At 39.5% G+C, this 21,070-nt stretch overlaps 1 protein-coding gene across 1 annotated transcript in view; it reads right to left on the reverse strand.

Moving 5' to 3' along the window:
• Positions 1-21,070, reverse strand: part of CSMD2 (CUB and Sushi multiple domains 2) — a 930,229-nt gene that overhangs the window by 769,684 nt on the left and 139,475 nt on the right. The window contains exon 3 of the mRNA XM_070764517.1: positions 15,769-15,881. Coding sequence (XP_070620618.1) covers positions 15,769-15,881 — 113 coding nt within the window. The remainder of the gene's footprint in view (positions 1-15,768; positions 15,882-21,070) is intronic.

Genomic DNA, 21,070 nt, shown 5'->3' on the forward strand with positions numbered 1-21,070 from the left:
ATCTTCAATGAAACAATCTCTAGATCAGAGGTCTTCAAACATGGCAATTTTAAGACTTGTGGACTTCAACTCCCAGAATTCTCCAGCCAGCTATGTTTGAGGAACCCTGCAAGATGATCCCTTTTAAAAACAAAACTGAAACTCTCTAATAGATTGTATATTTTCCTCCAATTCTGTATGCAGATAGTTTTAAATATACAACCATTCACTCAGTGATTGTTGGGAGTTACAACAGCACTGAAAAAAGTGACTTATAATTAGTCCTCATACTTAGAACCATTGCAGCATCCTCACTGTTGCATGATAAAAATTTGGGCATTTGGCAACTAGCCTGTATTTACCATGACTGCAGCATCCTAGAGTCACGTGAATGCCATATGCAGCTTCCTCATGTAGCTTCTGACAAGCAAAGTCAGTGGTGGCAAAGCTGGCTTCACTTAACTGCAGTGATTCACTTAACAACTTGGGGGGGAAATGGTCATAAAATTGGCAACCACTTTGCTTAGCAAAGAAAATTTGGATCCAATTGTGCTTGTGAAACTGGTTAACTCTATGAAGATTCCAATATAACCTTTTAGGGCTTTTTACATTTAGAAAGCATCTTTTACATTAAAATGTCTATAAAAATTATTTTGCAACTCACAATATTTTAGAGCTTCTCTGGGATCCAATACAAGAAATAGCAATACTCAGTTAATAAATAAATAATAGTTCATTAAGGCCAGCAATTTAAAATAGGCTACTGTACAAGCTATGGTCCAGATCATAATCATCTGGACCAAATAGCAGAAAAACATTATATTATTCACTATAAATACTGAGAGAGGTGGAGTGCTAGTTTTGCCAGTGATTCATTTATCTGCTGCTATATCCTAACCACCAATACACAGAATTACAGGTTGTATAAGGAAGCTCATAATAAAAATTCATTGGGGCAGCTTGCAAATTTTATAATAAATCTCTATGTACAGTCTAATAGAGCATGGCTTCCACAGTTGCTCCACATTTTCAGGAAAAGATATATTTCTGTTAAACCATCTATGATCAAGTAGAGCATGTGTATTCCTCATGCAGGATTCTTTTAAATCTGCCTTTTAAAAGAGCAGATGGGAGGATGTTAAACTGAACCTGAGAAAAATCTGTTTAATGGCTAGGCAGTCTCAAAGTTGCTGCAGACTCAGTTTCACATTTTTAGGGGTTCTAGAGCCTAACCCTGTGAGCAACTAATTTTAGCTCAGTTTGTCATTCTCCTTCCAGGACTCTTTGTTCAAGAAGCACTCTGGCTTGATCGTAAGCCAAAGACAGCAAAAACTCTCATTGTTTATGCAAGACAATGGCTCCCAATCTGAAATGGATTTGCTGACTATTATTGAAGGAGCCAGACTTACAGACAAAAACTTTGACCAAAGATTGAAACTTCTCCTGCCAAGCACAAGTTTTTAAGGCAGAAGACTGTATTCAGCAAACATTTACAGACTTGATGCTCTGTCCTCAGAAATTTGATCTGGATAACTCCTAAGGGTTGATAATTGGAATATTGATTGCGTTTAATCAAAGAGTTGAGCTGGTGAAAGGAGGAGGTTCAAAACTCTTCCCTTTTTGCACAAAACAACCAAGACATTTGCAGTCCTTTTTGATATTGCCTGCCTTATAATTTCAGCTTGAGTCCTCTACTTGCCTGAGGAACAGAATAGAGTGCTACCTCTACTTAAGAACTTTTCTAGATAAGAACCAGGTGTTCAAGATTTTTTGCCTCTACTTAAGAACCATTTTCTACTTAAGAACCCGAACCCAGAAAAATTTTCCAGGAAATTTGAGAGTGACACAAAGGCTTGGCCAGTTTCCTGCCATTCCCTCTGGGTTTCTCTCTCTGGCGCAGTGTATGGGAGGCAGCCTCGCGCCGGGTGTATGGGAGGCTCCTCCTTGCCACCTCAGAATCCCTCTTTCTTTTTTTTTAAGCCTTAAAGTTTTGGATTTTTTTGATTCCCCTCACCTCACCTTCTTCCTTCGGCAGCGACTGTCCTCCTCCTCTTCTTCTTCCTCCTCCTCCCACCCTATTTCCGAGCTTTTATTTCTTTCCTAATGGGTTTGCATGCATTATTTGCTTTTACATTGATTCCTATGGGAAAAATTGCTTCTACTTAAAAACATTTCTACTTAAGAATCTGTTCACGGAATGAATTAAGTTCTTAAATAGAGGTACCACTGTATTTAAAGAAGTATTTAAAATATCTGGGGTCTCAAACCCTGGCAACTTTAAGGCTTGTGGACCTCAACTACCAAAACTTTTCAGCTAGCACAGTTACCTGGGGAATTCTGGGAGCTGAAGTACGTAAGTCTTATAGTTGCCAAGATCGGATAGCCATGACTGAGGCTATTCAGTGATGTTTCTCTGATATTCTAATTGTTGTTCTTCTTGAGGCTCCCACCAAACATAAACAGTCAGAAGATGATTGTTAGTGCAAAGTCAATGAAGGTCTGTAATGCTCTCCTAATCCAGTGGTATTTATGACAGGATCACAGTGCTGACTATATTGAGCAGTGTTAGTAAATTTTTATAAGCTAGCTTGGAGTATGAGACTTTATATCTTGTTGAAATCTGACTATAGAGTGAATGTAGACGTTTGGGAATTCAGATGCTAATAACAGCCTTGCTTCTGAGTTGCAATTCAATTTGTAAGATATCCCAAAGAGTTTTGTTTTAATCATAGACTTGTACTGATATATCACTGGTGAATAAGTAGGAGCAAGCATTTTTTGTGGTGAAAGCCTTACTCATATCTTACAGTTGTCCTCCAGAGATGGAATCAAAGGCGTAGCTCAAATCAACAAATGCACCATTAAGATTGCTTTGGGTTTGCAAGAATATTTTATCATTCTGTGCTGTAAAACCAACAGCTGAACATTCTGTTCTAAAGCCTGTTTTTTTTCTTTCTGCCAGAGTCTTCCAGCCTGATCCAGCCAATGTTGAGGAGGTTCATGGTCTTCATTAGCAGAACTAATCGAATCTCTTTTTAAAAATATAAAGATAACTATTACAGATCCCCAGTAGCTGGGAACGAGGGCTGATTTATTGACCTATATGAAAAGTGAAGCCAAAGTTGGCACAACTATTTAATACTTGCCTTTGTGAATTTGGGATATGGGGACTTGTAGGGCTTTGCCATTTTCAATCAAAGTATTAAATATCTGATCTCTGCAGCTAAAACAGTCAGCCACTCAAATAAATTGGTGGGTATGGTGGACCCAGGATGTTATAAAGTGAATGGATACAGAATCTCTATCTTGTGATAAAGGTCTAGGAATAATACCAAAATAGATTCCAGTCCCAGGCAATATTATTCTTTTCTTCCAGCTAGCCATTTGTGCATCTCTTTTTTGCTTCAAAAGATATGCTTTTGATATAGTGTATATTAATTTTAGGAATTTTTATGGGGAGAAGAAATTGACAAGGAATTGACAAATGCTTTTTAGCTGCCTTATAATCCTGTTCTATTCATCTGTAAGAGGACATATGATTGGACTTTTTGTTGCCCTTAATTAGGCCTACCTCTCTCCTCTGGATAATTTCACTGAGTTCTAACTTGGTTTAGAGTAATAACTTACAAGCTCACAAAAAGTTAGTCATGCTGAGCAAGTTATTGACACCTTTGCATGCCAGCTCATTCTATTTAATCCATGAAGCCCCATTATTCTTTGGAGAGGGGTAGCATACAAATCTAATTAATAATGATGATAACAATAATAACAATAATAATAATAACAACAAAACAAAACAACAGCAAAACAACAACTATTATTATTATTATTATTATCATCTCAGTTTCAAACTAAAACAGTTTAAAGAGTAGGCAATTATATTCTCCCTCAATTACAGTTAAAATTGGTAACTCTAGAAACTGCTGCTCTTATTCAATATCTTTCTATCAGTCTTTTGCTAACTGGAAAATGCCATAAGGAAGTTATAAAAAGCAGGTGACCGGGAGGAGAACGTTATAAGTCGCATTCCATAAGTCTGATGTGGTCATGAAGATGCGTCCACCTGACAGAAATGGACACTAGGGATTAGCTATTCTCCAAAGGGGGGTCAAGTGGGATACTTTGATACATGCTTGTATTGTGTCTTTTTCTCAGTCTTTGCTTGCTATACGTTGTTTTCAGTTCTAATTTTTGATAAATTCACTTTTGAAGTTCAACCTGGACTCTTGAGTTTTATTTTTATGAAATTCCGATTGACACAGCCTGACATTAGGGGTGTAAAACTCATACCCTGCAGCCTGGATGCGTCACATGCTGGACCAGCCCTCGCCCAGTTTAGCAAAGGAGGGAAAAGGCCCAATATGTCACGTGACATCGCCATGATGATGTGAGTTCTAGAGCCTTAATATCTTTTTGTATTGGGATGACTATTTTGCCAGTAGAATATAAAGTGGTATTATCACTTCAGGTGATGTTGATACTATCCTTCTGTCCATGCAACCACAACTGTGCTGGCTTTTTGGTAGTTGCAGCAGCACACTGCTGATTGTTCGCTGGAAATCCTACTCCTACTTTCCTCTCAGTTACAGTTATTGAACCAGATACCATGTCTTCCATACCTGTACACTCTTCCTTGCCTAAGTGTAAGAACTAACTTTTCATACAACTGAACTGCATTTTGTTGGGAAGGCCCCAGTGTTCAAAAGGAAGGAATTCCCTTTAATGGCTTCCCTTGAGATTGGAAGGCCAGCTGGAGTAATTAAGTTCTGGAGCACCAATTGTACAGGAAAAGAGGACACCTATACTAGGATTCTCCAACCTTGAAAATTTTAAGAGTTGTGGACTTCCAGAACTCCTCAGCCAGCAAAGCTGTCCTTGACCACTTGTCCATACTCTCCTTATGAACATTTAACTAAAGTTATCCTCTTCTTTGAAAGATCAAGCAGATACTGTTTCATCCAATTGAATTACAAGGGACAGGAAAAATGTAGCAGACGTGTTCCTGCATCACACTACTATTTAGTTGTGTTTAGCACTGTTTAGTTGTGAGGTTCCCCATCTTCTCCAGGCAGTTTTTCAACTTTTTCAAACGCAATGCTTTTATTTTTGTCTTACAAATGTTTATGCTGCTACTCTAATTTGAGAACTGAAACCTGATTAATAGAACAGAATAATTGATTGGCTATGACTAGTACAATTGATTAGTGGATTCATCTATTAATTAAATTAGCACCAATGTGTGTGTGTGTGGGGGGGGACTTTCTGAATTCAGTAGCATATTTGTATTGTACAAGATGAAAGCCTTCCAAAAAAACCAATTTCTTTCTGAGAGAGACTGAGAGGAATATAAGAACTCTTTAATATTGGTACAGTATATATATCTTGTCATTTTCTAAATTAGCACCAATATAAAATGATATGCAGGTATATTTTTCCTCTGGTTAGGTATTTTATTAAAATATTCTGCCTGTATAATTATAATACCTATTAAGCTTTTTAATAGGAAAAAATCTATTAATCTACCCAATTAAATTGATTAAATGTCACTGTTATCATAAATATTCACAAGTACAGTTTGAGAAACCAGTATTAAACTGAAAGTAAGTTACAAGTGTTTTGAATAAGTGATTTTTTTCTTTAAAGAGAACATCCAGACAGAAAAAATGTTAACTCGGAAAGAAAGACTGAATTTTGAATAGGTATCAGACTGGCAAATAATATAGCCTTGTGCAGGCATTCAAGTTAAAATTCAAAATGGAAAGAAAAACTCAGGCAGAAATGTAAACCACATTTTGACTATTATTGCCTTGTAAAAATTCCTTATATTGAATATTAATAACTGCGTGTTTCTAAGCATGTACATTGGATCAGAGTATTGGAAGGTCTTTGGTAATAGAAGGGAAAAACATGAAGATGATTTTAAGCACAATGAACCACAAGTTACATAGCACAACAATATTCCTGATTTTATTATCCAAACCTGAGGATATAGCTTTCCCTCACCTTCTGAAGAGTTTCTTGCTTGGTTTTACACTTCTCAACCAAACAGGGATCTGACAAATGTAGCAAGCAGGTGTGAAGGTTGAAAGCAGAGATCCCGTCAACCTGGATCATCAAGTTGCCACTGTCTTGTGAAAACATAACCTAGTCTGCCTTTTCTTGTAATTTACTTTATGGTTCTGTTAGCATCCAGACCATTTTATACCTCAGTAGCTTTTACTAACACTAAACTTGGTTGATATTAATCTTTATTAGGTCTTTTCTGAATCGGAGGTAATAGCAATAGCACTTACGCTTATATACAGCTTCACAGAGCTTTACTGCCCTAAGTGTCAGCCTATTTCCCCCCACAATCTGGGTCCTCACTTTACCGACTTCAGAAGGATAGAAAGCTAAGTGAACATTGAGCCTAGTGAGATTTGAACGTTTTAGGCTCAGTGTGTCACAAATTCAGAATATGACTACCTTGGCTCTGCTAGAATGTCTTGCTTTCTCTCTCTCTTTCATGCATACATGCATATGAGCACGTGCACGCACGTCCACACATACACACAAAAGGAAACAATTCATAAAAGAATTAAACTAAATTATTGTTTAATAAATATATAATTTTAATTTTTTATTTTTTTTAAATACCTCTTGCATGGCCTAGCAGCATCTAAAAAGAATGGGAAAGCATGTCCCATTTTCACATGTTTTTGGAGGCTCCAGAAGCTGCGCAAGAACACAGTGTGACTTTGTGTGACTTTGAGAGGGTCTTGTGGCCTGGCCTATCATAAAAAATGGCATGGTGTGTGTTTTGATTCCCTCACTTCACCTTCTTCCTTCAGCAGCAACTGTCCTCCTCCTCTTCTTCCTCCTCCTCCTCCCACCCAAATTCCAAGCTTTTATTTCTTTCCTAAACGGTTTGCATGCATTATTTGTTTTTATATTGATTCCTATGGGAAAAATTACTTCTACTTAAGAACATGTCTACTTAAGAACCTGGTCATGGAACAAACTAAGTTTTTAAGTAAAGAGATCACTGTACCTTCTTCATGGTTAATTCAGTAAGTAAGGAAAGTGTTACACATATACCCAGCCCGCAAGTACTAATCTATTCTATGCACAGTTTCCTTGGATCCTTGGCTAGTTCAAGTATAGCTATCTGCCAGGGACCAGAGAATACCGCCGGCTGACTTACCGGCCCCACGGCGATGTTGCAGAAGGGCCGGGCAGACTCGGACCCTTGCAATGGCGGCCGCCATCTTGTTTTCGGCCGAAATCTCGCGAGGCGAGATTTCGGCCGGGAATGCCCTGCCCACGTGGCTGGGCATGACGTCGGGTCCGGGCGGGGCCTGCTGGCCCTATTTAAGGGACAGCAGGCCGGGAAGAAAGCCTTTTCGCCCGGACCTGGTGATAAGAGCAGACACCCACCCGCCCTTCCCTATTTTGCAGTGTGCCTAGTGGGTCGCCTTCGGGGGCCGAATGGGAATTTTTTGCAGCCTCGCCCATTAGGCCAGGCTGTTTTTTCGCCCATTCCACACTGGGGAGATGGATGTGCGGTTAGGGGGTGTTTGCATTTAATTAGGTTAATTGGCTTACCTCTGGTCATTGGGTAGGCAGGTTAGGGGCGGAAATCTGGGTGGTTTCAGCAACTGCGCGTTCTCCCTTGGGCATCTTTGGGGATGATTGACAGGTTCTCTCCAAGCCCATGGTGGGTGCTACCTGCGCACTTGGGGGGAACCTGTCTTTGGGTCCCGCTATTGAAGTCCCAGGGTAGGGGTGAGCCGGCGGGACCCCCCTCATGCGAGTGTATGGCAGGGTCTCAGGTGAGGGAGAGGTCCCTCACCTGGACCAGCATCGACTACGCCCATAGTTGCCCAGGAATGTTGACCTTTTACGTCATTTCCGCCCCGGAAGTGTTTGTTTGACCCTGCAGGTCCACTGTTTCCGGGTCATAGTTGAATATGTTGATTTATGCAAATTTATGCTAATTCATGCTAATTTAATTAATAAATTTATGCAAATTTATTATAATAAAAATGACCCAATTTTAAATCCAGCTCTGGTGTCCGAGTCGTTACTCCGTCTCTTCTGCAATGTATGGATATTGGAGAATGCTACATGTACACTCCCAAATGCATTTATCCATATTTCCTCTTCCATCCATAGTAAATAAATTTGCTATTGTAATCACAGGTCATAAAATAGAATAATAGCATGAGCAGATGAAGTAATCAAAGTGTGTTAAATATAAGGTTGAAACTAAGTAAAGCCAACACTACAACTAAGAACACAAATTATTTCTTTTGGAATTTAGATGACAGCAGAGGGAAAGAAGCAAAATGACTACTAACAATTGGAAAGGTTTCCGCAAGAGGATGAATAATGTCCTCCACTTGACCAACACTATAAGGACAGAGACATTGCAGCAGGAAGCCACAAAACAAAAACAGCCATATATTGAAGTTGGAGTATGCTTCTACTCACTGAGTTTTAAAAGGAAGTAGCCATACCGGTTGCTCTTTCTGTGCAAAGAAAAAGCAATTATTTTGATAGGGATTTACAGTATGATTGTCAATCTGGATTTCTGGCAGCTTGTATTTAAACATAAATCCAGTATTGCAGAGGTAATTGGGGAAACCACTCAGACACAGAGACCAAACAGGATACTAATGGTAGATAGGTGAAAATCTCAACCTATTAGCATTGATGCTGGGTTTATTTTAAGGGTCAATAAAATTTCCTCTTGATCAAGCATCAAGAGATCCTTGAGAAAATAGCAGTAAAGCCACCTGTGAAAAATACTTCAGGATGTCATCTGGTTTACCTGCAAATAACTTCAACATCCAAGAGCTTTTGAAGGACAGTGGTTTCTCATTTTAATGAGGTTCTACAAATGCTAACAGTTTGTTTTATCAGTGAGAGGGATGGATAGGCTAATGAGGAGCATCAGAAGGTGCAGAGTATTTCTTAATTTCTTAATCTGCCAGCAATGGGCCATTTTCCTGCTAACAGCTTTCATAGGTCCAGATGCCAGAACAACAAAAATAGACAGCTATCCTTGCCTCTAAGTGGTTTGGAACACTGAACCAGAAATGAGGAGGTAAAACTGCGGAACATCATTAAAGTTTTATTGAACCCAGCTTGTTGTTTTATGGATCTGTTCTTTCTTTATTTGGCTTATGATAAAAGAGCAAACCTTCCCAGCATTATGTTAAACTTCCTCTGATTTCTTTTTCATTCTAAGCACAAGACAGCCAAGAGGCAGCAAATTATAAATTATAATGCAATTCTGTCATGCACAAAATATTAATATCTTCTTTTAAAAAAAACCCGCATCTTCTCCATGATGAACTGCTGTTGGTATTAACCAGAACATGGTACAGAATTCACACTGATTTCCACTCGCTACAAAATACTCTCTCCATTTATTTTAAATGTCACTTTACTATATTTTCATCCGGTCTGCCATTGTGATGATTGCAATTACTTTTATATTATACTTAGACCAGTGATTTTCAACCTTTTTTGAGCCGCGGCACATTTTTTACATTTTAAAATCCTGGGGCACACCACCAACCAAAATGACACAAAATGACACCCTAAGACACTCTCCTCTCTTTTTCCATCCATCTCCTCCCCACCCTTGTGTCTTTATACACACTCTTGAACCATTTCCAAAAACAGATGAGGGTTGGGGGGGTTTTCTCTCTTATTCCTTGGGTGCTTTTTATCATATGCTTTAAATTAAGAGTCACTTCTCTCTCTTTTGTTTCTCTTTCTTTCCTCTCATTCTCTGTCTCAATCATTTTCTCATTTCTCTTTTTTCCTCCCCTTTTTGCTCATTTCTCTCTCCCTTCCTCTTCTTTTCTCTCTCTCTCTCTCTTTCTTTCTCTCTCTCTTGCTTTCTCTCTCTATCACTCTTACTTTCTCTGTTTCTCTTTTCTTTCTCTCTCTTGCTTTCTCTCTCACACTCTCTTTCTCTCTCTCTTTCTCTCTCTCTTGCTTTCTTTCTCTCTCTTTCTCTCTCTCTTGCTTTCTTTCTTTCTCTCTCTCTCACTCTCTCTCAGCAAAAAGTTGCGAGACCGGAACCTGAGCTTCCTTCTTTGCGGCACACCAGACCATGTTTCATGGCACACTAGTGTGCCACGGCACACTGGTTGAAAAACACCGACTTAGACAACTAGCACATGTAATCTTCAGGAGATAGTTTCCATGAATAGTTTAGAAGTTCACTATCAGCTGAGACATTATTAACCCCAGCTGCTCAAAATATGTGTCACAGCTGCCAATGTGTGGCACCGGCTAGCAGCAATTTATTGAACTTTTCGACCCATCTTTTTTTTCCAGAGCTCAAAATGTTTTTGTTGCATGCAGAAATTACAATTTGTTTTCTTTGTAGCAGTTCATTGATTTCACAAATGCCAAGCACTATAGTTTTTTTAATATACATTATTATTTGTCTTATGCCTACACAAAAGTGAATAGAAATTGTACAAAACAAAATATAAAAATCCTAATAAAGCTTGTAATCTAATTTGAATATAAACAGCGGAAAGCAAAGTAGATTACAGTAATATACAGTACAATAATATAGATATCATGATAGCATTTTTATCATCATCACTATCACACTTTACAACAAAGGTTCATATTTTTAGGCTTTCTTTTTTTTCAGTAAAGAAACAACTCAAAGGCTAGTTTAGTTGAGCTAAGTATTAACTAACATGAAACTGTCTTTAGGAACACACAATAGTTGCCTCAAGGAAAATAGACATATCCCAGATTATTTTTTTTTAATATTAATGCCTTTAATGCAGAACTAGAAAACTGTAACTCTTTGCTGTCATTTATCTATGTAGGCTAGAAAATTCATCTTTACCAGGTACACATTTTGGATGATAGCAGTTCTTAGCGTTTATGCTTACCTGCTGCAAAATCTATTTGTAAGTATTTGTCTAAGAAATGAAGACCCAACAACAAAGCTGAATTTATCCATTATGCTGACCAATCTAGGCTATATTTTGATTTATTATTACTAATGAGGAAACAATTTGTATCTAGCATTTGGAGTAACCATGAAGACAGATGTTCAGGGAATGGATTTACCTGATTAATGTATATAATGAACAAGACTTTACAGAAGGCACCAGATTAAGTTAATTCCTGCAGGAACCAAGTCTAAGCATGACTTTTCTGAAAGAATTTGGAGTTGGAACTAACAGCAACCTCAGAACCTCAATACATATTGATTCTAAGCACAAAATCAAATTTTAGTAAAACAGTTTAACTAACTCTCAAGAGAAGGTGCAAAGGAATGTATGCTTAATAAATCATTTGTTTGTCAGCAATCTAGGCCAGTGTTTTTCAACCAGTGTGCCACGGCACACTAGTGTGCCGTGAGACATGGTCAGGTGTGCCGCGAAGCTCAGAGAGAGAAAGAAAACAAGAGAGAGAGAAAGAAAGAAAAAGAGAGAGAGAAAAAGAGAGAGAGAAAGAAAGAGAGAGAGAGAGAGAGAAAGAGAGAAAAAGAAAACAAGAGAGAGAGAAAGAGAGAGAGAGAAATAAAGCGAGAGAGAGAGAAAGCAAGAGAGAAAGAAAGAAAGCAAGAGAGAAAGAGAACAAGAGAGAGAAAGAGAACAAGAGAGAGAGAGAGAAGGAAAGAAAGAAAGAGAGAGAGAAAGAGGGAGGGAAGGTGGGAGAGAGAAAGATATAGAGGGAGGGAGAAAGAGAGCAAAAAAGAGAAGAAGGAAGGGAGAGAAAGAAAGGATGGAGAGAGAAAAAAGAAGGGAGAGAAAGAGGGAGGGAGAGAGAAATAGAGTGAAAGGGAGGAAGAGAGAGAGAAAAAATTTGTCCAAACTTTTTTTAGCCAACACCTGCCCCCCCCCCCTCAATGTGCCCCAGGGTTTTGTAAATGTAAAAAATGTGCCGTGGCTCAAAAAAGGTTGAAAATCACTGATCTAGGCTACAAAGCAATCTAGGCTACAAAGACAGACTTGCAAATTTTGAAGCTGATAGAATATGTGAGACAGAACACACTGGAAATCTGTACACTTCCAACTTCTGAAACAAAGTCTGGATGAGCCAGCTATTGGAATTATTTTGTTACATCTTTAGTACAAAAGTTTTACCAGGTATTCAAACTTGGCCTTGTACAATGAATTACATCTGCAATGTCTAAAACAGGGGTCCCCCAACGTGGCAACGTGTACTACAACTCCCAGATAGTTCTAGATAGTTTATGTTTTAATGTAATAAGGGAATACCCAACATCATGTTCAACAAATCAAGGTTAAAACTAAGTGAGGACCCAACCCATTCTTCATCATGTTGATCTACCTCAGAGGTCCCCAAACTTGGCAACTTTAAGACTTGTGGGCTTCAACTCCCAGAATTCTCCAGCCAGCATAGCTGGAGTCAGTCTGTGGGAGAAATAGAAGACCAGCCGCTTGAGGATGGTCAGCAGTTGGTGCGGCAATGGGCAACACAGACCCCCGCCCGTGCCACTGGGAATTGCCTGGATGACCACGCTATGGTGCAGCCACCCATCATGCCCCGCACCCAGTGCAGGGGCATGATGTAAGCGGAGAGATGGGGCGGCACACCATATTTAAGCTCAGGCTCGCCATCCCCCCTCTCCTCTTTTCCATGTGGCTCATCAGCATGACTGCAAGCCGACGAGCCGGGCAGCAGGAGATGCACTGGAACAAGTGAGCTGAATTCCAGAATTGATCTAACAAATGTTTTGTAAACTCTGGTTAGCAGTGTAATATTGCCACAGAAGCAGCTACGTAAGATTAGATTAACAACTCTTAGTGCCTTTTTGGCAATGTTATTACTGTGGGCTCTAGTCCTTAGGTCATTGGATTTAAGTATCCAAGGTCTTTGACAGAGTGAGGGTCATCTACAAGCTTGTTTCCTCCAAGTTTGTATTTTGTATTCTGATTCGTTTTGCTAATGTGTAAGACAGAGCATTTGTTGGAGTTTTTGAATTTGCCAGTTCTTTGACAATTAATAGATTGCAGCATTGCAATCTACAGCAGCATTGTTGGTGGTGTTTAACATTATCAGCAAAGAGAACGCAGTTGCTTATGATTTCAAAGATCATATTATGTCTTCGGAGAAGGGGGGCATACAAATCTAGTAGTAGTAGTAATAGTAGTAGTAGTAGTAGTAGTAGTAGTAGTAATAATAATAATAATAATAATAATAATAATAATAATAATTGCAAGCATAGACATGATGCTGTGGCACAGATGATCCACTGGAACTTGTGCCAGAACTACCACCTACCAGTAGCAAAGAACTGGTGGGATCATAAGCCCAAAAAAGTGGTCGAAAATGAGCAAGCAAAACTACTGTGGGACTTCGACTTCAGACTGACCGAATTTTGAAACATAACACACCAGACATCCTGATTGTGGAGAAAAAGAAAGTATGGATTATCGACATCACAATCCCAGGAGACAGCAGAATTGAGGAGAAGCAGCTGGAGAAATTAGTGAAATACGAAGACCTAAAAATCGAGCTGCAACAACTCTGGCATAAGCCAATGAAAGTAGTCCCAGTGGTACTTGACACACTGGGCGCAGTGTCAACGGATTTAGCGGACATTTGAAAACCAGCGGAATTGACCAAATCTCCATCTGTCAATTGCAAAAGGCCGTTTTACTGGGATCGGCACACAAAATTCGCCGCTACATCACACAGTCCTAAGTGCTTGGGAAGCGCCCGACTGATGATGAAATACGAAATCCAGCACAGTGATCTCATTTGCTGTGTTGTATTGACATAATAATAATAATAATAATAATAATAATAATAATAATAATAATAACAACAACAACAACAACAACAACAACAACAACAAAATTTTATCATAAAAGAAACAGTTCAATTCTTCATAGGTTTTGTCTTTGCTACAATCCCTTTTATGGCTCTGTTTGTACTGGTAACAATATATGTACAAGTATTAACCAAAGTAAAACAATAGTAAATAAGCATTTAAAAAACAGGTACAAAACCATGCTTTTAAAATTGTTATGGAAATGATAAATATTTTGTAACTTCAAAAATTAAGAACATGCAATTCTTAAAGCAAAAGAATAAAAGTTAGGGATTCACAAGTATCAGATATTGTTTTATCCTTTGGGGACAGGTACAAGGGCAATTTTTAATCTTTTAATCTTAATTTTTTTAAATTAAAAAAATAATAATGCAATACTTACAAATTGCAATTTCTTGAACATAACTGTTGCACTGTTTTTATAATTTCAGTTTTTCAATAAATCTACTGTAGATTTTGTCTTACCTATTTATGCATTCTCTGTAATTCCCTTTCAGTTTGTGCACTGCAGCAGATGTGTGTGTATCCATTCTATCACCAAAGACTTCAAACACACACACATACACATTTTTTTCTGATAAATAGCAGCCCTCTCTAAGCGGTTTACAGAGAGTAAGCATATTGCCCCCAATAGTCTGGCTCCTCATTTTACCAACCTCAGAAGGATGGGTCAATCTTGAGTCTACTGAGATTTGATCTGCCAAACTGCTGGCAGCCAGTGATCAGCAGAAGTAGTTTGCAGTCTGCACTCTAACTATTGCATAAAGGGAGACTAGTATAGATCTATTTCAAGCTATTTAGCTCTCATCAGCTAGTCATACTCTTATGAGATTCAAACCTGGACTGTTTGCCATGTTAGGCAGTGCTTTTAACTTGTAAGTCACAAGTTCTCCTCCCTTATCAGCTGAGCCAGGGGAAGGATTAAATGTTTTTCTATCTAGTTACTCTGGTATACCGAAATATGGGATGGAAGCAGTACACTTGGGTATACCAGAGTGACTTGACATAAAACATGTGTGTGCGTGTGTATCTGTAGTGAGTTCTAAAATCCATCGCTACTGGTTTGCACTATAAATGAATTTCTTGTGTTCTTAAAACCTTACCTAGTGAGGAGAGTAGCAAGTTGAAATTTTAATTTCCCACAATACCCTTATCCTGGAGTGCTGTCATGGTGGGCCTTACTGAGAAATTAAAAAGAATCTCCTTGAGTTATTTCCAGGTAGGTCTGTGGGACAAATAGATTTCTCCAAACTTGCCTCCTTCATTGTTCTGGGACTTGAGCACCAAAAATATCTGATGGATTCAACAAAATGTCTAGCCAGGATAAAAGATGAACTACCAAGTGAGGATTAAGCAATGAGGATGAATCTGTCTAAAATCAAGCCCAATATAATACTAGTATTTTTAACTCTATTGAAGATAATTATTCAATCTATTAAGTGGTTCTTTTGCTTGCTTAAAAAAGGAAACAATTACATAAGCAATAAAAATCAAAATACAATAAAATCAATTGTATACCCAAAGTTGTAGTATTTACAAGATAGAAGGTTAAAATAACTTGATTTCAGACCTTAATTGCAAACATGTAGCAAAAAGTTGATAACATTTATCATAGGGAAGGTTATTTTAAAATACAATTGTCCTGAGATGTATGATCTGTTCTACAGCATGAATATTCTCTGGAAACTGCAACTGGCTGATCTTCTAAGCTTAAGCAGGGTCAGGCTTGCTTAGTTTAGAAGATGAAAAAATGTAAGAATTCTCCAGGCTTGAACAAACTTCCCAGAGGAAAAGAAACATAAAGTTTATTTCCTGAATGTTGCCAAGAAAACTATACCGTTGTATCCATGGAATTCACCATGCCCAACTCTATTTGGAAGAGCTGTTACTTTACCAGAAAATTCCCTTTACAGAAGCACAGCATATGGATATCAGAAGTCTAACGAAAGCAAACCTACCTTCATAGGTTGCCTGAAATCCTTGAGCACTGACAGCATAGTCACTTACAAGCCACAAAGACAGCACCACTCCAGTACTCACAATGGGAGGAGGCAGCTGGAAACCTGTGAGCCTGAAAGAAATCAATGACGTACAATTCAGATTATCACTTTCCTGTTGATCCGTACAATAGCTTCAACTACAAAAAAAACAATAAACCTATCCTCATTCATATCAAGCATTAAGCTAACAAGGGGTCCTTGGATCTCTCTGAACTTGCTTGTTTTCTTACAGATGTTTCATTCTCTAACTAGGTAACATCATCAGTGCTAATTGTTGGTACTAGGTACATACCTGGTTGGGTTTAGCAATATTTAAACAAATGAACAATGTATGCTTAAATGTATTGAAACACTATTGCTTAAAGAGGTAGTGTTATGGATTGCCATAAGTGGGAGCCAGAAGTGTGATTCTCTCTCTGACTCTCTGTTAGTTCTCTGTGACTGCTGCAGTAGAAACTGTGTGTTAAATGATGGTTTATGTATTTGTAAGCTGAACAAGTAAGACTTATAGTTTTGTATATGTATTGACTGATTTAACTATGTATGTGTAGGGCTGTTCTACACTAAGATATTTGCCAAAATAAATAATATTTTATACACTTAAGGTATCTGGATTGTATCACTGAACCATTACTTGTATCTCTGGGTTATCAGCTGGATATCTGCTAGAACTCCATGTTTCCCCTGTTTATGTTTATTGTTGACACTCAGTGATCACTCTGCCCACTCCTTAACACTAGTGATCAAGCTATAACGATGCGATGGCTGGTGCTCACAGAGGGAGAGCTGGTGGTAACTACACCAGTGGCAGTTTCCCAGGAAGAAGTGAAAACATTCCAAGGAGTGGATGAGATAAGAGGCAGCACAGTCCAGTGCTGGACAGGAGACAAAGGAAGGGAATCAGGATAACCACAACCTACAATCTCCCAGGGTATATCCATTACAGTGAGTGTAACATTGGTTTTAGTCTGGCAAGGTTCTGTAGTTTTGGTGAGAGGAATGAAGAACTGAACTTTGGCTGGATTGTTCTATGAAATTCTTGGGCTGGGCTGGGCTTGACTAAGGCAGTTTATAGGTTCATGCTTAGCTTTAGTGTGAAAGGCATCATGTGTAAATCTAGCTACCACAATTACTTCACAAAACCTGTTTGTGAATGTAGCTTGTATAAAAAATTTACTGCAGAAACCTATTAGAAAGCAATACGGGTAGTATTGCTTTCTAATAGGTTTCTGCAGTAATTTTTTGGGCTTATGGCAACAAGACCAATCAATGCATTGCATTGACTTTGAGTTCTGCACCACCTGCATTTTCAAAATGAACTTCAAAGGCCATTCCTGATGTGGAGTCATGGTTTCATCCTGCAGCAGGTATTCTCGCCTATTTTGACCATGTCACGTAAGGGAATTCACTTGAAGAGAACAATTATGTTGGGAAGAATTAGCAGTAAAAAGAAACCAAGCTGTGAATGAACGCTAGCTGTACACCAGGGGCCTGCAATCTGTGGCTCTGGAGCCACATGTGGTTCTTTCATCACTACCCTGAGGCTCCCTGTCGTTCAAAATATGTGTCACAACCACCAAAGTACGACACCAGCCAGCAGCAATTTATTGAGCTTTTTGACCCATCTTTTTTTAAAGTTCAAAATGTTTTTGTTGCAATAAAAATTTGTTTTCTCTGTTCATTGATTTCACAAATGCAAACCACTATACAGTGATCCCTCGATTATCGTGAGGGTTCCGTTCCAAGACCCCTCGCGATAATCGATTTTTCGTGATGTAGGGTTGCGGAAGTAAAAACACCATCTGCAGTGAGCAGACGAAGATCGGGGTTTCCCCTTTGCGTGGGCGGCGGGGAAACCCCGATCTTCGTCTGCTCACTGCTGCTGCGGCCGCCCAGCAGCTGATCTGCTCGGCAGCGCAGCAGCAGCGAGCAGACGAAGATCGGGGTTTCCCCTTTGCGTGGGCGGCGGGGAAACCCCGATCTTCGTCTGCTCGCTGCTGCTGCGGCCGCCCAGCAGCTGATCTGCTCGGCAGCGCAGCAGCAGCGAGCAGACGAAGATCGGGGTTTCCCCGCCGCCCACGCAAAGGGGAAACCCCAATTCGGCTCCTTGCTGCTGCCGCGCTGCCGAGCAGATCAGCTGCTGGGTGGCCGAAGAAACCTTCCCTGGGTCTTCCTCGCTGATGCCCCCGCTCGCCCACCCGCCGCCCGCCGCTCACCAGCAAGAGGGGGAGAGATAGAGAAAGAGAGAGAAGGAAAGAAAGAGATGAGAGAGGGAGGAAGAGAGTGTGAGAGAGGAAGAAGCAAGATAGAGAAAGAGAAAGAGAAAGAAAGATGAGAAAGGAAGGAAGAGAGTGACGTCATCGGGTGGGAAAAATCGCGATATAGCGTTTCGCGAAGAACGAGATCGCGAAAATCGAGGGATCACTGTAATTTATATATATATATATATATATATATATATATATATATATATATATATATATATATATATAAAACACTGCATGCATTGGGTTTTTTTCTCCTTTATTTTATATGTCAAAAGAGTTTTGTGGCTCCCGGTGTTTTGTGTTTTTTTTCTGTGGAAAATGGGTCCAAACAGCTCTTTGAGTGTTTCAGGTTGCCGAACCCTACTGTACCCTCTCAAAGCTAACACCAGCCAGAGCATAGAAAAACTGAAACAAACAGAGCAAGATCAGAAGATGTGAAGAGGCCTGGCCAATAGAATTGCCAAAAGCTGAACATGACTAAATCATTACACCCAGGTAAAGGGAAAGCCTGAAAAGTAGAATGATTCCAACTGAATTAAACATACTGGGTAAAAATGAGGCTCTTCTGGAGAGAGGTTCAAAATTACAATGGATGCCACTGATTGTGCTTATTGGTTTTGCAAAAATTAACATACAATTTATCATAAATGTTTTATTTTATTTTTCTGCAGTTATTATATGTTATTTTTATTGTGGTAAGTATAATGTTGACGGAAGGCACTCTAGTGCACTTATGCCACAAAGCATTCTCTTGAGTGGTTCAAGGCCATCCTATGCCCACCCAGCTGGGCAGGAGCGGAAGAAAAGGGGAAAAGACGGATCCAAGCAACTACAGACCTATTAGCCTGACTTCAATACCTGGAAAAATACTGGAGAAAATAATAAAAAAAACAGCTTTGCCACTACCTGGAAACAAACAAGATAATATCCAACAGCCAACACGGGTTTGTCAGAAACAAATAATGTCAAACCAATCTCATATCCTTTTTCAACACCATAACCAAATCAGTAGACCAGTAGACCAGTGCAACACGGTAGACCTCATATACTTAGACTTCAGCAAAGCTTTCGACAAAGTCGACCACTATCTCCTAATCAACAAATTAGAAAAAAGCAGAGTAGACTACAACAGATGCAGATGGATCAATAGCCGGCTGACCAACCGCACCCAATGAGTTGTCCTCAGCGGTTCCAAATCCACATGGAAGAACATAGGCAGTGGGTCCTGGGCCCTGTGCTCTTCAACATTTTCATCAACGACTTGGATGAGGGAATAGAAGGGCAACTGATCAAATTCGCAGACGACACCAAGCTTGCAGGGTTAGCCAATACCCTAGAAGACAGGCTCAAATTATAGAAAGACCTAGACAGACTAACACAGTATGTTTAACATCGGCAAGAGCAAAGTCCTTCACCTAGGCAGAAAAAACCCTGGACACACATACAACCTGGGAGAAACCCCTGTTAGCAGTAGCGACTGCGAAAGAGACCTCAGAGTCTTGGTGGACAATCAACCAAACATGAGCCAACAATGTGTAGCAGCAGCTAAAAAAACCAACACAATCTTAAGCTGCATCAACAGGGGAATACACTCCAAGACCAGGGAAGTCTTTACTCTACTACATCCTTGTCCGACCACACCTGGAGTACTGTATTCAGTTCTGGTCACCACACTTCAAAAGAGACATTGAAACTCTGGAGAAGGTGCAAAAAAGAGCAACCAAGATGATTAAGGGATTGGAAACCAAGACTTACGAAGAGAGACTGAGGGAACTGGGCATGGATAGCCTAGAGAAAAGGAGTGCCAGAGTGGACATGATAGCAGTCTATAAGTATACGAGGGGATGTCACAGAGAAGAGGGGATCCCTTTATTCTTCAGGGCACCAGAGGGCTGGACGAGGAACAATGGCTGGAAGCTGACCAAGGAGAGATTCAACATGGAGATAAGGAGGAACTTCCTGACGGTCAGAGCGATCAACCAATGGAACAACCTACCAGCGGACATTGTGAACTCCAACACTCTGGACATTTTTAAGAGAAGATTGAACTGCCACTTGACTGGTGTACTATAGGGTTCCTGCTTGGGCAGGAGGTTGAATTCAATGGCCTTCATGGTCCCTTTCAACTCTAACAATGAATGAATGAATGAATGAATGAATGAATGAATGAATGAATGAATGAATGAATGAATGAATGAATGAATGAATAAGAAGGACTTGCCATGCTGGCACAATCTGAGTGGGCAACAGGACAGGTTTGTGAGTGGGGGACAAGGGATGTGAACTTTCAACTGAGTGGGAAATTCAGATTCAGGTTTCCCAGTGTAGGTGCCAGGATGGCTCAGGCAATATATTAGAACTTTGAGGAGTACTTTGACTAGGACTCTGATTTAGTTGGATGCTACCTGTAACCTTAACATATCAACCATCACCCAGTCAGATGCCTTTTCCTTGTTTCCCTTTGAGGAGGGAAACACTTCTTTTCTAACTTATTTTATTCATTTATTATTTATTATTTAGATTTGTATGCCGCCCCTCTCCGGTCTTCTGAAACTAGCTAAATGCCCTGAGCTCATAGGGAAAATGCTAACAGGCTTTCCTCTGTCATCCCTCACCCATAAAAAAAGCATTTATAAGAAGAAATATAGTGACACTGTCTTAGCAAAAGATAAAAGAACAACCAGAGGAAAGCTAAGAATGAAATGCCTATAGAACTGGGGAACAAAGTTTTGAATCTGAAATTCTGCTAGAGCTATTTCCGAGCAGCAGTATTATAACACACAGTCATCCATTCATCATTAATTAATCTTTTGTTTAGAACTACAAATGTTCCAGCCCAAAGGAAAATAGTATGATTTTACGTGCCTTGAAATGCAACTTATCTGAGAAATATTTCACACCACAAAGAGCTTGTGGAAGAGCAAGTCAGTATCTGTTCAGAGATTCTGTAAACAATCATGAGCTTCTTTTACTATAATAATTGCTCCATATTT

This window comes from Erythrolamprus reginae, chromosome 11 (assembly GCF_031021105.1).
Source record: "Erythrolamprus reginae isolate rEryReg1 chromosome 11, rEryReg1.hap1, whole genome shotgun sequence".
NCBI lineage: Eukaryota > Metazoa > Chordata > Lepidosauria > Squamata > Dipsadidae > Erythrolamprus > Erythrolamprus reginae.